Here is a 15,906-nt window from a genome sequence, read left to right on the forward strand (position 1 = left end):
TGTCACATGAGTTACATATCTAACACGTGCTTTCCAGCTTAGTTTGCCATCAATAATAACTCCAAGGAATTTATATTTTAAATTATTTCAAATCTGGCAAAGATTAAAGGGCTAATAAAAGGCTCAGCACTCAAGAATTCATTACCAAGGAGTGTTAAAAAATATTCAACCAAACACAAGTTCCTTGTTGCACACAGTGGCTGCAAGTGCAACATCTACATTTTCAAAGCATGTTTGCGTTTTACATTCTCAGATTTCTGCATTATCAGCGGCATATTATAACACTAGTAAAGTTACAAAAGGAGTAGGTTTGATTGATTGGATCTGTTGGTTTGGCGCTTGAAAACATCCATACGCTAGGGGGCGTACGCGATCCTCAAGTGTTGTGACGTGTTAGTAGAAGAAGAAAAGCGGCAGTAGTTTGTCATGCGCATGGCGCTAACCGAACAATAATTTATCCTAATTTCAGAACAGGGTTTTATTTTGTGCTGTATAAATATTTTGCAGTAGTTTTATCCTTAAATAAAGGTAAGTGCAGTCAGCTTTATGTGTGGTCTCAGCAAATTATGTCTTTGTCTACGGTGTGACGTATCTCAGACGTTGATCCATTCATTTGTACGCTAGCTAGCTAGTTTGGTTACTTGTTTTTTGTTGCGTGGATCGAGAAAGCTCAATAAACTTTCGCAAAGACGATAAAATCCGAAACTTTTCATCAATTGATTGACTTTTTTCATAATCTAAATGCAGGAGTCGCTTAAATGTTCAAATTGCGGTCTTATTAGCATTAGCTGTTGTGGCCACAACCGGTTCATAATGTTTTTATTTTTTTATTTTTAAGTGAAAATAAAAAATAAACGTATTTTGCAAATATTTGAAATACAGTTGGAGATGTTAAACCTTTAAAAAGATACGTTCTATTTTTTTAATTACCCATTGAGAGTTTTCAAGCTTTAAAACGCTACGATCACTGCTACGTACTAACTAGTCTGACAAATTAGGGTTTCCTATTGCTTTCAAAACTTTTAACCCATTTTGTTGTTGTTACATACATGTTTTAGTGTTTCTTTGTAATTGTTTAGATATTTGAAGATGGAGGCTGATCTGTATGACGAGTTTGGGAACTACATCGGTCCAGAGCTGGATTCTGATGATGATGAAGATGACGTGGAGGCAGAGGACAGAGATCTAGATGAGGTTTCTTTGGCTTTCCCTCTTAGTTTTGTGAAATGTATAGGTTTCCTGAGCATTCATTTGTGCATCTGCTTCTACAGCGTGATGATGATGATGAAGATGAGCCTGCAGATGCTGAGGATGATACCCCAGGCATGGAGGTGGTCCTCCATGAGGATAAGAAGTATTATCCGACTGCAGAAGAGGTTTATGGGCCAGAGGTGGAAACTATTGTCCAAGAGGAAGACACACAACCCTTAACAGGTAAAGTGAACCTTTGACTTTCAGCTCAGGGATAGTAATAAAAAACTTTGGGCTCTATTCACAAATTGTGTCAAATCATCAACTCCTAATATTTCTTTATAGCTGACATTTTTCCTAGGGATGTTCAGATAAGGTTATTTGTTTGACCCTGTTCTGATTCTGAGTCTTTTTATTTTGAGAATCTGCTGATCAAATAGTTTTGTATAACATAAAAAATAAAATAATAATAATAAACAAATCCCGGTTGCCCCCAATTTTTTTGTAGTAACACTTGAATAGAGCAGTTTTGTGAAGTAGCTTGAACAATCAAGCAAAAAAATGCAAATATCAACTAGAAAAAAATAACTAAATAATAAGTTAAAAAATAGTTAACTGTTTATTATTAAAAATAGGTAATAATTGGTTAAATGATTAAGTTTGGGGACCGTAGATTCAGCATCTGCTTCCGAGCAGATGAACATTTTTGATCTGATGCGATTCATATCCATTAAAATATCCTAAAAATGAGGAACGGCTTTCTTCCAAAATCATTATTTCAGCATTAAAATAATGATGTGTATTCATGATCCATACCCACGTAACAGTCATTTCGTTTTGGTTGTTTTTGACAGATTATGGAGTTTTTGTTGTTTTGTTGATCACCTTCTCCTGCAGCTTGCACTTTGGAGACGCTCCCTTAGCAGTCGTCTCTCCGTTGAATTCTCATTAAAGGGCACATTTAAAAAATCCCCAATATTTTTAAACGCCCTTGCAGGTAGTTGTTTGTCATGGTTCTGTGAACCAATAGAGACATTAGCTCTCAGTTTTAAACGTTTATTAAAAGTCATTGAGCTCAAACTCCAAATCTGTGAATATTTTGCTAACTTAACGAACTGTCTTTGTGCACCTCCTACTCAAACCTTTGTTGTATTTTGCTGTGTTTCACGGCAACAAAACGTTGTGATCCTTTCGTGATATGCAGACTTCTAGAAGAGCATTTAGTTGAAATAATAAGCTTAAAATATATAGTGCTAATCAAAATAATGGTTAAATATCCGATCCCTGATTGGTATGCAACATCTGATTCTGATCAAGTCTGAAACTACTTCTTCATAGCTGGAAAACAGGAGCTCTGCATTTTATTGCAACTCTTTAACACAAGAACATTTTTGTCTTTTTGTTCTTTCTAGAGCCCATCATCAAGCCGGTGAAGCACAGGCGTTTTGCTCTGATGGAACAGGAGCTGCCTGCAACAGTTTACGACATGGAGTGAGTTTCTTCTGAAGAATCTCAATGGATTCCTAATGTTCCTGCTAAGTTAAAGACGTTGCATATTTTTTCTCTCTTTTTTGTCTTCATGATAGTTTATATTTGTTGTACTTAAAGATATTTTCTCTTTCCTCCCCATTTTTGCAGATTTCTTGCAGATCTAATGGATGGTCCCGAGCTGATCCGAAATGTCACACTCTGTGGTCACCTTCATCATGGCAAGGTTAGACCGCGCTGCCTCACAGAGGCTTCTGACTTTAAACTCTGTGAGTTTACATTTTGTGTTTGCCTCAGAGAAATCTAACAAACCCATTTCTTCCTTTTAGACTTGTTTTGTAGATTGTCTGATTGAGCAGACACACCCAGAAATCCGGAAGAGGGATGATGTAGATGTACGTTTTTCCTTTATTTTACAAAAAAATGTGAAAATGATTCTACTGAATTGCGACTTGAATGGTTTGAGGTTAACGTGATTTTCTATGTTTTAAGCTCCGGTACACAGACATCCTCTTTACAGAGCAAGAGGTGAGTTATGAAATGGAAATATATGCACAGCAGAAGAAAGTTAAATGATTTGGTTTATATTTCGTTTCATGTCTCCCCTCCGTCTGGAACTTTTTTCCTACAGAGAGGAGTTGGCATCAAAAGCACTCCTGTCACGATGGTCCTGCCCGACTCCAGAGGAAAATCCTATTTGTTCAACATCATGGATACTCCAGGTGTTGCATTTTAGCCTAACTTTGTTTTACATGTGAGCCCTTTGTCAGGAAGACAACCAAAAAATCCAACTTTGTGTTTTCATCTAAGGTCACGTGAACTTCTCTGACGAGGTCACAGCAAGCATGAGGATCTCAGACGGTGTTGTCCTCTTCATCGATGCAGCAGAGGGAGTATGATCCATATTACTGTCTCTTTTTCCCTTACACTCCAAGATGTCCAGATTCCGCATTATTGCCTTTTTTCCGCTCTAATAATTAATATCAAACTTTTTTGACAAATAGGAAGTTACAAAGTTTTTAAAATTTTTGTTTTAACTTCATTAACAAATATTGCACATACAAAATACCAAATGCAAAACTCCCCACTGTGTCCAAAAGACCATTTTCACATTTGCCAGGGAAATGAACAAAACTCCAAATTACTATAAAAACAACAATGTAAATCAGGTTAAGCAAAAATAAAAAAAGCAAAGGAATCCATTAAAGTTTCAAAAGAGAAAATGTTTCAACTGTTCTAACAGCTTTTTTGTTAAAGTTGAAGTTTATACAAACATAAAAACAGGAAATCAAATTATTAAACCAACTGGAATTAAAAACAAAACAAAACATTTTTGTAAATAAACAAGAAATTCATTCATTCATTCATTTTCTATTCCGTTTTGTCCCTTTCGGGGTCACGGGGCTGCCGGAGCCTATCCCGGCCACTTGTGGGCGAAGGCAGGGGGGCGCCCTGGACAGGTTGGCAGTCTGTTGCAGGGTAGAATGTCCACAAACACATACCCATTCACTCTCACACTCACACCTAGGGACAATTTAGATTAACCAATTAACCTATAAAGCAGGTTTTTGGACAGTGGGAGGAAGCCAGAGACCCCGGAGAAAACACATGCATGCACGGGGAGAACATGCAAACTCCACACAGAAAGGTCCCCATTGATGTTCTGGTGGAAAAGGATCAATGTTGCCTTTATATCTATGTTGGCAAAAATGTGCATGATATTTTAAGAGAAATTTCCTTGTTCTCTGTTCATATTAAAGTATTTCATAAAAATATTGCAGTTGGTTTTTTAGTTGAAATGTTTTGCATTTATGATTGCATACAATAAATTACTGTTTATTATTAGTTCACTGAATCATTGGCAAACATCAGTAGTGTGATTTCATGATATTTGGTTTCTCCTTCAGGCAAAGGGTAAATTTCTTTGTATGAAAAACATTTCATACTTAATGTTCTCGTTAGTGTTGTCTGTTAATTTGGGATTTGGAGGACGTTTGTATTTTATTTTTCATGGATGTTTTTCGTTTCAGGTGATGCTGAACACAGAGCGTCTGATCAAACACGCCGTTCAGGAGCGCATGGCCATCACCATCTGCATCAACAAGGTGGATCGTCTCATCGTGGAGCTCAAATTGCCTCCTACAGATGCATATTATAAACTTCGTCACATTGTGGATGAGGTCAACGGTTTGCTCAGGTAATTGTTCAAGTCCACTAATCGCTACTGCCCCGTTAAGTGGATTTTATTCTTGCTGTTAAAGAATAAATAACAATAAGGATGGTTGTAACTAGCTTGATAACGGGCCTTTTGTTTTTGTTTTTTCTTGTTATCCATTCTCTTCTCTTTCAGTACGTACTCCACAGACGAGAACCTGGTGGTGTCTCCCCTCCTTGGAAATGTCTGCTTCGCCAGCTCTCAGTACAGCATTTGCTTCACTCTCGGATCCTTTGCGAAGATCTACTCTGACACACACGGTTAGATGATGTACTATAAACCCATCATTAATAGTGCAGCTCCCACACTGTCAGCTAACACCTGCTCTTATGCTTGTAGGAGATATCAACTATAATGAATTTGCCAAGAGACTCTGGGGAGACATTTACTTCAATCCCAAAACGTCAGTAACCAGATTTGGTTGACTTCAGCACAGAGAAAGACATCCTCGATTCATTTCCTCTTCTCTTTTCAGTCGTAAGTTCACTAAGAAAGCTCCCAGCAGTAACTCTCAGCGCAGCTTTGTGGAGTTTATCCTGGAGCCTCTCTACAAGATCCTCTCACAGGTTCGACACATCTTGCCTTTTTCGTTTTTTTTTCTTTCCTCCTCAGATGAAGGCATCACAACCAGCTCAGTGCCGAGTGTGTAATCCTTTCCCAAATCCTCTTTGCTGTAGGTTGTCGGGGATGTGGACACATCCCTGCCCCGAGTTCTGGATGAGCTGGGGATCCACCTGTCGAAGGAGGAACTGAAGCTGAACATCAGACCTCTGCTGAGGCTGGTCTGTAACCGCTTCTTTGGAGAATTCACCGGTGGGCTTTTCTCTCATCTGTAGATAAATACAGTCGATTTTATGTAGACTACCTCTGAGAGAAGTGTTTAGGGCTGTAAAGATATCAGAAAACTTTAGATATGTGTGATCTGTTCCAGAATAAAAACAATATTCAAGATTATTAATATGTGATCCTTATAAACATACCGTAGTAAAGTATTTTAAAATGTTCTGCAGGCAATGTCGCTCATAAAATGTAAAATAAAGTTGTATTTTAATTATATAAACTAAACAAACCGTGTGTGCTACTGTCACTGGAAGTAAATAAAATTAGAATATAAAGGGTTGGGGAAAGTTCTCATTTTTAAAGGAAAACTATCGTGTTTTTTGTAGATAAAAAAACGAGACTGAAGTTCAGTTTACTAAAATAATATTAAAAAAAAACCCAATTTGTTTTGAATGTAGTTGACAATTTGAATAAAAATATAATGAATATTTGATGAAGAATATTATGAAATCTGGTGATCAAATGTGTGACGTCTGCTTGCATGGCGGACACGCTGTAACCGAAATGCGTTCACCTAAAATGCGGGACTTTTTTTGGGTATTTCCACTAAAGATGAAAAAAAAACAAGTCAAACTGTAAAACATGTTTATTTTTTTCTTTTGTAGGGATCCACAGCCCTAGATATTGGTACGGAGGTGAAAGGTCACATTAAAAAGTTGTTCTGCTGTTCTCTGGCAGGTTTTGTGGACATGTGTGTGCAACATGTCCCATCACCACAAGAGGGCGCTAGGATTAAGATAGAGCACACCTACACTGGAGGCCTGGATTCAGACCTGGGGGAGGCCATGGCAGAATGTGACCCTGATGTGAGTAGAAAAAAAGCTATCCTCTGAACCCCCCAGCTGTTTTAAAGGTAATTCCCAACAACAAGTAAATGATTTTACAATCTTCTGTCCCTTCTTGCTTCTGAATTAGGGTCCTCTCATGTGCCACACCACTAAAATGTACAGCACTGAGGACGGGGTGCAGTTTCACGCATTCGGGCGTGTTCTGAGTGGTACCATTCAGGCAGGTCAGCCCGTTAAAGTTTTGGGGGAGAACTATTCTCTGGAGGATGAGGAGGACTCTTCCGTCTGCACCGTCGGCCGCCTCTGGATCTCTGTGGCCAGGTTTGCTTCCACGTTTACTGAATTTTGTTTGGAAATCCGCAACCTGAGTGTTGCGTAAGAAATGGTAACGTCTGACACCTTTACAGGTACCAAATTGAGGTGAATCGAGTGCCAGCAGGAAACTGGGTGCTTATCGAAGGCTGTGACCAGCCGATCGTGAAGACGGCCACAATCACAGAACCCAGAGGGAACGAAGAGGTGAGAGGTCAACAGAAAATATCACTGTGGGTCTTCAAAGGTTTCAGCCATATCAAGTTTTTGCTGATTTACCTCCCTCTGCCAGGCTCAAATCTTCAGGCCATTAAAGTTCAACACAGCATCGGTTATCAAGATCGCAGTGGAGCCGGTGAACCCGTCAGAGCTGCCGAAAATGTTGGACGGCCTGAGGAAGGTCAACAAGAGCTACCCTTCCCTGACCACAAAGGTGAGTCTGACATGTTTTTGGTTCATTCGCTGCTGAACAGCTAAAACACCACCTGGTTGTGTTCCAGGTGGAAGAGTCTGGAGAGCATGTTATCCTAGGAACTGGAGAGCTGTACCTGGACTGTGTGATGCACGACCTGAGGAAGATGTACTCTGAGATCGACATTAAAGTAAGGAAATTAACACCTGCTTTAAACTTTGTTAACTCTTTAAAGACCTACTCTGATGAAAACTGTGTTTTTAACACGTTCTTGTGGCATTTTTCTGACGATGAAGGACATATGTAAAGCAAATGAAGCTCAAAATTCAATTTTTGGGTATTTTCTTCAAATCGTTAATCAGGAAGATACGAAAAAATGCTGTTTGAAAAAGATGGTAATCACTGGGCAAAATTCACTGGGCAAAATTCACTGGGCGGGCCACAAGCTCTGCTCCATTCTGATGCATCCACTTGCCAAATAGATTCATTTAGGTCTTCATTTTCCGGGTTGGCATAAGGCTTAAAACTGTACGGCTGGATAGTTCCAATTTTGTCAACTACTGCCGCTCTGCAGAAACTATGTTCCAGAAAACGACAGGTTTTTTTATTTGGGCTAAAAACGTCACAATCATGATTAAAAAACCACTGCAAATGCTTTTAAAAAAAGATAAAAAAAAGATGAGCGGATTTGGACTCTAACACTAGAGATGTCACTTAAACAACACACACTCGTTGACATACCAGAACTTGCCAATCTACGAGTGTCAACTGATTCCGGTGCGTAGAAAAGCGGCGTTTCCCATCGCCTTTGTGGAGTTGTAACGTAAAGTGTTGCATATTGATGCAAGGCTGCTTATCTTCGCTTCAGAATTCTCTAAATTTCCGTTAATTGCGGTCGAAGAGTTACAGTGGTCTAAGGAATGTCAGTACTGGAGTTAAAGCTCGGATGTGAAAGGCTTAAGAACTCCAGAAGTAAACTAGCTGGAAAAAGTCTGAAGGATGTAATGCTGTTGTGTTAATGTTGTGGAACAACTTGTACATCTGCTGTGTTTGCTCACAGGTTGCAGACCCGGTCGTCACGTTCTGTGAAACCGTTGTGGAGACATCGTCTCTGAAGTGCTTTGCCGAGACGCCAAACAAAAAGTATGGCTCAACATGACATGTTTATATTCAGCTCTGTTCCGGGCTCGTTTGAAGCGTTCATTTGTGTGTTGGAGCGCTTAGTCTGGACTCCTCTCGCTGTCCGAAGTCTTCGTCTCTCTGTCCTTCCCCCTGGCTCCGAGCCTCTGCAGGCTGAGTGACATCTGTGTGATGTGATTGACAGGAACAAGATCACCATGATTGCAGAGCCCTTGGAGAAGGGACTCGCGGAGGACATCGAGAACGAAGTGGTGCAGATCACGTGGAACAGGTAGGAATGTGAAGACGCCTCCATCAGTCACTTCTTAATTAAACACAAGCCACATAATGTGCCTTTATGGTAAATTTGCCTGTTACTTTGATGTCAGCACATTCATTTATCCATCATTTCCCTTTTGCTGGGTTAAATAAGATTTGTCTCTTTAATTAAATTTAGTCATGGAAGAAGGTAGAGTTAAAAGGCTTTTTCAATGGACTAATTATTGGATGTGGACATTGCTCTCAGATCTGTAGGTCTGTACTTTCTGATGAGTCTCATTTGGAAATGGCACATGGAGGTGACAGCCATATTTTTATTCATTAAATCAATTATCAAAGTAATCATGAGTTTCTAAATTAATTTCTGCAGAAGTGCAGGAAAGGGAAAGCCCTCCAACGTGTCATGAAAAATCTGTCCTTATGAAAACTCACCTTGGCATATTGATCAGCCCCTCCCCTCGGTAATTGAATTATGCACTAAGAGCCTGCATGAATTTCCCATCCCTCTTGCATGCTTGGATGCTGCAGACAGGCTTCCTGTCTGAGAGGCCATCTGGACCCAGCAGGACCAACCTGCAGCAGCAGGGCTACAGGAGCGACACACTTCACACACCACCCCTTCTCTCCCATTAACCCCTCTGCCCCTCCATTCAGCCAATCTCCTTAATGTTCCAGCTTGCACACTGTGCACGTCTCCTCCCAACGAGCGTTTGTACTGTTTCTTCGCCACAGGAAAAAGCTGGGGGAGTTTTTCCAGACAAAGTACGACTGGGATCTGCTGGCTGCAAGGTCCATCTGGGCCTTTGGACCGGACACAACAGGACCCAACATTCTCGTGGACGACACGCTGCCGTCAGAGGTACGACGCCCGCTGGCTGCTGGTTTGAACTGCAGGTTCTATCTGATCCAAGAGCAGCAACAAATGTCTTTTTTTTTATCTGAGCAAATCTGTTTTTAACCCTTAATCAGTGGTGTGCAGCCTTTTCCAGGCCATGGCACAGTTTTGCCGTCTCATATAATATTTTCACGTATCGGTCTTTTAAAGCTCCAGTTTTCTTAACCTTTGAGGGTGAAAATCTATCTACAGCTGATTTAAAAATTAAATTAGATTTAAAATGTGATGCTGTAGCCTTCAACCTCATCCGGCTTTTAAGGTGCAAGGGATAAATGCAAGAATAAAAGAAAAAACGGTCACTACAACTGGCAATTTTTTCTTAATATATACGTAAATGTGAATCCACCGTATTAGCAATTTTATTAGCATCTTTCTAACATTAGAAGACAGCCGTTTGGAGAATATTATGCAGGAAAGACAACTGGTTTTTGTCTGGTAAAGGCAGCTTGCTTTTATTTTGAAGTCATCTCCTTTCTGCCAAAAGAAACTTTCCAAATACGTTTTTTATTTTTTGACTTTGCTAGCTGGGGGGTTTCTATTTAGCGGTGGGGGCAGCGGCTTTAATAAAGTACTGCTACTTGACATGTGCCTAGAATCTGTTGGATGTGGTGGGGAGAGTCCAGCAGTTTTCAGTAAAACTTCCCTCAGAATAAAATTATAAATAAAACAGAAAATATGTAGGTTGGGTGTTTTTTTTTTTTTTTTCTTTCTTTCCAGTCTGATACCAGCTGTCCCACGAAACAGGAACGGTCCCCTGGCCTGGGGGCCGTTGCTCTAAACCATAAATTCATGTGAAGGTTTCCGATTTAAATCTACTTTAAAGAACAAATGAGAACTCATAACATAAAAGATGACATAAAAGTTGCATTTTTTTATATGAAACCATGGAGCTCTTTAGCTACAGCTCATTCTCGTTAAAGGATTTTAGCGGGGTCTGTTGTTGTGCAGCTGTTGGGGCAAATTAGCCTTTTTTTCCAGCTTGTATTGATTCAGCAGGTCAATACAGCGGCTCATGCAGAAGAGGAAATGTCACCAGCCGGTCCGTCTCAGGAGGAACATTTTAGGCGGCAGAAACCGACGCCATAAGAAAAATAAGTGCTGGACAGCCGTTTGTTTATGTGCCAATAAATGCCAGAAAAAGGGGGCAGTGGAAAATTTCAATTTGGCGATGGATCTGTTAACTTGACTCCAAGTAAAGTCGTTGAAGCTCTTGATTGTGGAAGAAACTCCACACAGCTACAAACCATCGGGAAACTCAGAGAAAACACAGATGTTGTTGCTGTCTTGTTATATTTTCTAATTGCTTGTCTGAATGAGCTCAATCTGCTGCAGAAAGCAGATAGAGCTGACATAATGTGGATGTACTTTGTCTGCGTAAACACTGGATTATAATAAAACGTTATTGTTTGCTTTAGTCGGAACAGCAAAGAAATAATCTGGAGCCAAATCTGCACATATGCTGTTTTTTTTCTGCTATCTGCAGAGTTTTTATTTGATGTAATTGTATGTCTTTTATTTACTCCAAACCTAAAATTGATTGTTCCAACGGCTGAGATTGAGACATAAGATTTATTTAACTGGGTGTTAATTGAAGCTCTAATCATTAAAAGCTGTACTTTTAAACAAAAACGTTGTTTTTTTGTTTTTTTTTTTAGGTGGACAAGGCGCTGCTCGGCTCGGTTAAAGACAGCATCGTTCAGGGGTTTCAGTGGGGAACCAGGGAGGGCCCCCTGTGTGATGAACGTAAGTCATGTCTTTGTGTTTGAACTTCCTCCACAGACAAGCAAAGCTGAAATGAACTCGTTTGTCTTTGTGATGCTCTCAGCCATCAGGAATGTCAAGTTTAAGATCCTGGATGCTGTGATCGCTCAGGAGCCTCTGCACAGAGGAGGAGGTCAGGTCATCCCCACAGCCAGGAGAGTGGTGTACTCTGCCTTTCTCATGGTGAGCTCGGACTGAAGCTTCCTACAACTGGATGTTGCTGTTTTTTGCCTTTGTCCTCCTCCTCTTTAGCTCTTTAGCATCGTCAGCCTTACGTAAGAAAGTTTGTTGTGTTTTCAGGCGACGCCGAGGCTGATGGAGCCGTACTACTTTGTGGAGGTTCAGGCTCCAGCAGACTGTGTTTCGGCAGTCTACACAGTGTTGGCTCGAAGAAGGTCGGCCCTTTAACCCTGGAGAGCTGATCAAAGTCACTTGAAGTTACAAAATAATTCTTCTTTATTACTATCTGTTTTGACTTGCTCTGTTTGTCCTCTCTTAGGGGCCACGTCACCCAAGATGCTCCGATTCCCGGCTCCCCTCTTTACACGATTAAGGCTTTTATTCCCGCCATCGACTCGTTTGGCTTTGAGACGGACCTCCGCACTCACACGCAGGGCCAGGCTTTTGCTTTGTCTGTGTTCCACCACTGGCAGGTAACCTGATGGACCCCAACCCTCTCTGGAAAATGCTGATGTCAGATGTTTTTAAATGCAAATTTTGCAGTTTTTTTCTGCGTCCTAATTGGCTAGTTGGCTAAGACAACTCCAATCAAATTTACAAAAATCTTTCATCGTGACCCGATGTTTGGTTCTAATCTAGAAAAATTGGACTTAAAGTTCTATGAAGCTTTGAACTTTGAGAGTTTAAACAAGAGACTAAAGGGTAAGAAAAGTTTAAAAATCCGCTCCGATCGTCCGTCTTTTGATTTATTTTCAATGTCCCCAGTGATTTTTTAATCATGATTATGACATAATTGCTGCAGAGCAGCAGTATTTCATGACAAATTCACCTCTGAATTGTGGGCGGGACCGTTACCGTGGAGAAACCTCGCCCTCTTTTCACCTCCCCGTTGCTGAGAGCTTGCAGCAGGGAGCTTGCAGCAGGGAGCTTGCAGCAGGGAGCTTGCAGCAGGGAGCTTGCAGCAGGGAGCTTGCAGCAGGGAGCTTGCAGCAGGGAGCTTGCAGCAGGGAGCTTGCAGCAGGGAGCTTGCAGCAGGGAGCTTGCAGCAGGGAGCTTGCAGCAGGGAGCTTGCAGCAGGGAGCTTGCAGCAGGGAGCTTGCAGCAGGGAGCTTGCAGCAGGGAGCTTGCAGCAGGGAGCTTGCAGCAGGGAGCTTGCAGCAGGGAGCTTGCAGCAGGGAGCTTGCAGCAGGGAGCTTGCAGCAGGGAGCTTGCAGCAGGGAGCTTGCAGCAGGGAGCTTGCAGCAGGGAGCTTGCAACCCTCCCAGTGTATTTTCTACGTCATACAATCTTTTTCAAACGGCATTTTCTGTCTATCCCTTGTTCAAGAAATTCTCAGAAATGCAATTTTGAGCTTAAATTTTATTCGAATATGTCCTCCATCGTCAGAAAAGTGCCACAGGAACACAATTTTCACCCGATTGGGTCTTTAAGCAGAAAGTTCCTGGACATTTCCATACTTTAGTTGGTCCTGGTTCACTTTCAAACTCATAAAAACAGTCCTCTTTTGCATTTCAAACTTGTCTTTCATTCTCGCCGAGCTGCTCTGATGCCGAGCGCAGCAGTTTTGAGTCACGACTTCCAAAGTATCATGTCTGTCTCAGTGTGACACGTGTTTGTTACGGTGCTCAGCAGAGCTGTGTCGGTGAAAACTAATTCCACTTAAGGACGATTAATACTTCCCTGAAAACTCAGTCATCTGTGGGGCGCAGAGAAGGCCGTGCACACGACATTTCATGTCATCTAAATGAATATTTTATCCTGGAGAGTTGACAAACCAAGCTCCAGAAAAAAAAAAATCTACGACTGAATTATTAATGCGTACAAACACTAGAAAACAGATCGATCATAGCTATAATAATCAAATGAGGACATGCATATTTAATGAAAAACAGCAATGACAGATTTGTTGTTGTACTGAAGTCTGACTTATTTGTTTTTTAGTTTTCCAAGTCTGATTTGGACTTTGAGTTTAGCATTTTCTGCCTTGTAATCTGAGAAAATCTCACTTTTGTGACTTTCCTGGAATTATGTACCAAAAACAAAGAACATCTTTTCACTAAGAACTGTTTAATTCCTTAGTCACAACCACCTTTATGGGTTGATATGGGTTGTCTGTACGGGGCGCACAGGAGCGAGATAATGTTAATGTACATTTTTTTCAACCCCCACAAACAGTGCACAGGGAGCCTGTTCGCCTGTTTTGGGATACGTTCGTGCTCTTTGCATGCAGCCTGAATTTAGAATATTAGACAATCAGAATCTAGTTTCTGTGGGCGTCCTACCGGCACTTGCATGCACGCCCTCGCGCGATTTGTAAGGAGCCAGGACGCGCTCCTTTAACGACGAGAGTGGCGTAAGGACATCGTATGACAGCATCGCCTGTACGTGAGCATTATCCTCACAAAGACTCGTTGACACGATTAACACACAACAATAGTATGTTCCATTTTGATGACATCCCTTAGGGTGGCTGCACGAACCTCAAGAGAACTACCTGTGCTCCCTTTAAAGACCCACTTCACTGAAGGTTGTGTTTTTGATGGAGGGCATTTATAAAGAAAATTAGGCTTAAAATGGCATTTCTGAGTATGTTTTTATTCAAATTGTTTTGATTTGAAAACGATCTTATTTGTGACATAGAAATGCACTGAATGGGCCACAAGCTCACTGCTTAATTCCAAAGTGGGGAGGGAAAGAGTGTTTTTGGGTTGGACGACCCAAAAACCTGAAGAACGTGGCTATAGCCTAAAGTGTAGTCACAGAGGTTCTTCCTGATTCATTCGACACTCTGGGTCTCTTCTTCGTCTGGCAGAGAAAGGATATTAACTCACACGACCCCTGATATTAGGACCCACACGGGAGATCTCGGTTTTTGCCCCATTAAACTCGAGGTGATTCAGCGTCTCTCTAATTAGTTTGATCGTGTGCTGGCATTATCGACACGCTTAAAGCCGTGTTGAGTTGCTGTCCTTAACAGAGCTCATCCATCTGTTGATTGGGCTTCAGCTGCACCATTGATTCCCCGTCTCCTCCCTCCAGTTTAAATCTCTCCCTGAGGCTTGGAGCATCTTTTCTTCTCCAGGTTCTCGTCTGATACAAACATTCCTCACAAATCCTCCGTTTCGCTCCCCATGCCAAGTACAGAATTTATTTTCTATTTATGAAGATGAAATCTGTGAAAGTCCACTTGAATGGGTGGATTTAGTGGATCTTCGGGGGCGTTCCTGAACTCCTAACTCAACCGGCGACGGTGGCGTTGTTGCTGTGCTGGTCACAATTGAAGGAGTGACAGTGCGTGCTCATTCCATCACGTTGATGGACGCCCTCCTGACTCAGTAGCAGCAGGACAGGCCTGCAGCTGAATCATGTTTTAAATAAAAGCTTGACGCTGCTTCTAGAAATGTCCACTCAGCTTGTTGGGTTTTGAACTTTGAAGTGTTGCGTGTTAGATCATTTCTAATTGTTGTCAGCTGCTGAACTCGCCGGTGGTTTTTGTTGTAGATCGTACCCGGAGACCCCCTGGACAAGAGTATCGTGATCAGGCCTCTGGAGCCCCAGCCTGCCCCCCATCTGGCCCGAGAGTTCATGATCAAGACCCGAAGACGCAAGGTGAGTCCACGGTGCATCCTTTTTTTTTTCAAGACAATCATTTTTATTTGATCGACTAATGTTTGTGTTGATCTTAAGGGTCTAAGCGAAGATGTGAGTATCAGTAAATTCTTCGACGACCCCATGTTGTTGGAGCTGGCAAAACAAGACGTGGTGCTCAACTACCCAATGTGAGATGCCTGCTTGCCCCAACCTTCACCAGTGGATCCTGCTTCTGCTTCAGAGAGATCCCCACAAACCACCTCCTACTGTTTTCAGCATTTTCTTATTTGTCTCTTCTATTTTTTATATGTACAAATGATCTTTTTTTTTGTAGTAAACTTCTTGAATTAAACATCTTCGAATGTTAAATGTGTTTCCTGTCTGAATAAAAGATTTTTACTCAAAGGTGTTTTATTTTGAAAGCTGGGATGGGTTCGAGGCCACATAATGTGCAGCTGTAAACATTTTAATAGGAATTTTGGGAGCAGTTTCTGCAGAGCCGGATGGAAGATTGAAAAAGGTAAAGTGAACTTCTTTAAATTCTAATTGTTGCCCTTTTTTTTTTAAAGGTTTAGAAGGAAGTAAGAAGACTTTTAAATCAATATATGCACTTTGATATAAGTTCTGATTAATGAATCCCTATAATAGTTGACTTATTCATAATAGGATTCCTAAATGAAAAATATTGACCAATATTTCTTAAACAAATGTAGTCGCAGCACTGTATCTAAAAGGGTTCGAAGTTTCTCAGTGAGGCTGGAGTATCAGGAATCCAAAGCATTTTATTTTTTTGCATTTTACTGTTTGATTTCCCCACAATTGATGACATTGTTTT

At 41.2% G+C, this 15,906-nt stretch overlaps 1 protein-coding gene across 2 annotated transcripts; it reads left to right on the top strand.

Annotated features, from left to right (window-relative positions):
* Positions 1 to 306: 306 nt before the first annotated feature.
* On the top strand, positions 307 to 15,476 carry eftud2 (elongation factor Tu GTP binding domain containing 2). Of its 2 annotated transcripts, none has more exons than XM_004071270.5 (28): positions 307 to 528; positions 1,080 to 1,194; positions 1,272 to 1,434; positions 2,604 to 2,682; positions 2,830 to 2,905; positions 3,009 to 3,074; positions 3,172 to 3,207; positions 3,311 to 3,401; positions 3,490 to 3,572; positions 4,710 to 4,876; positions 5,030 to 5,154; positions 5,234 to 5,297; positions 5,370 to 5,460; positions 5,572 to 5,707; positions 6,413 to 6,540; positions 6,650 to 6,843; positions 6,930 to 7,041; positions 7,127 to 7,267; positions 7,335 to 7,436; positions 8,307 to 8,389; positions 8,571 to 8,657; positions 9,377 to 9,503; positions 11,195 to 11,282; positions 11,365 to 11,483; positions 11,601 to 11,695; positions 11,800 to 11,953; positions 14,982 to 15,089; positions 15,168 to 15,476. In XM_004071270.5, exons 2-28 carry the CDS (start codon positions 1,090 to 1,092, stop codon positions 15,261 to 15,263), a joined length of 2,916 nt encoding a protein of 971 aa, XP_004071318.1. In that variant the 5' UTR covers positions 307 to 528; positions 1,080 to 1,089; the 3' UTR covers positions 15,264 to 15,476. The 2 variants fall into 2 exon arrangements, with proteins under 2 accessions (XP_004071318.1, XP_020560779.1); XM_020705120.3 differs by having other exon boundaries at positions 321 to 528; positions 1,059 to 1,194.
* Positions 15,477 to 15,906: the final 430 nt, after the last annotated feature.

This window comes from Oryzias latipes, chromosome 8 (genome assembly GCF_053564925.1).
Source record: "Oryzias latipes strain Hd-rR chromosome 8, Olatipes_Hd-rR_3.1".
In the NCBI taxonomy this organism is placed as follows: domain Eukaryota; kingdom Metazoa; phylum Chordata; class Actinopteri; order Beloniformes; family Adrianichthyidae; genus Oryzias; species Oryzias latipes.

What these genes read in the sequence shown, in the direction of transcription:
- eftud2 (XM_004071270.5), top strand. Translation starts at nt 1,090, where the DNA reads ATGGAGGCTGATCTGTATGACGAGTTTGGGAACTACATCGGTCCAGAG. An exon ending in AGGACAGAGATCTAGATGAG is followed by an intron (nt 1,195 to 1,271) that starts GTTTCTTTGGCT and finishes CTGCTTCTACAG; the next exon opens with CGTGATGATGATGATGAAGA. An exon ending in GGGCCCCCTGTGTGATGAAC is followed by an intron (nt 11,283 to 11,364) that starts GTAAGTCATGTC and finishes TGATGCTCTCAG; the next exon opens with CCATCAGGAATGTCAAGTTT.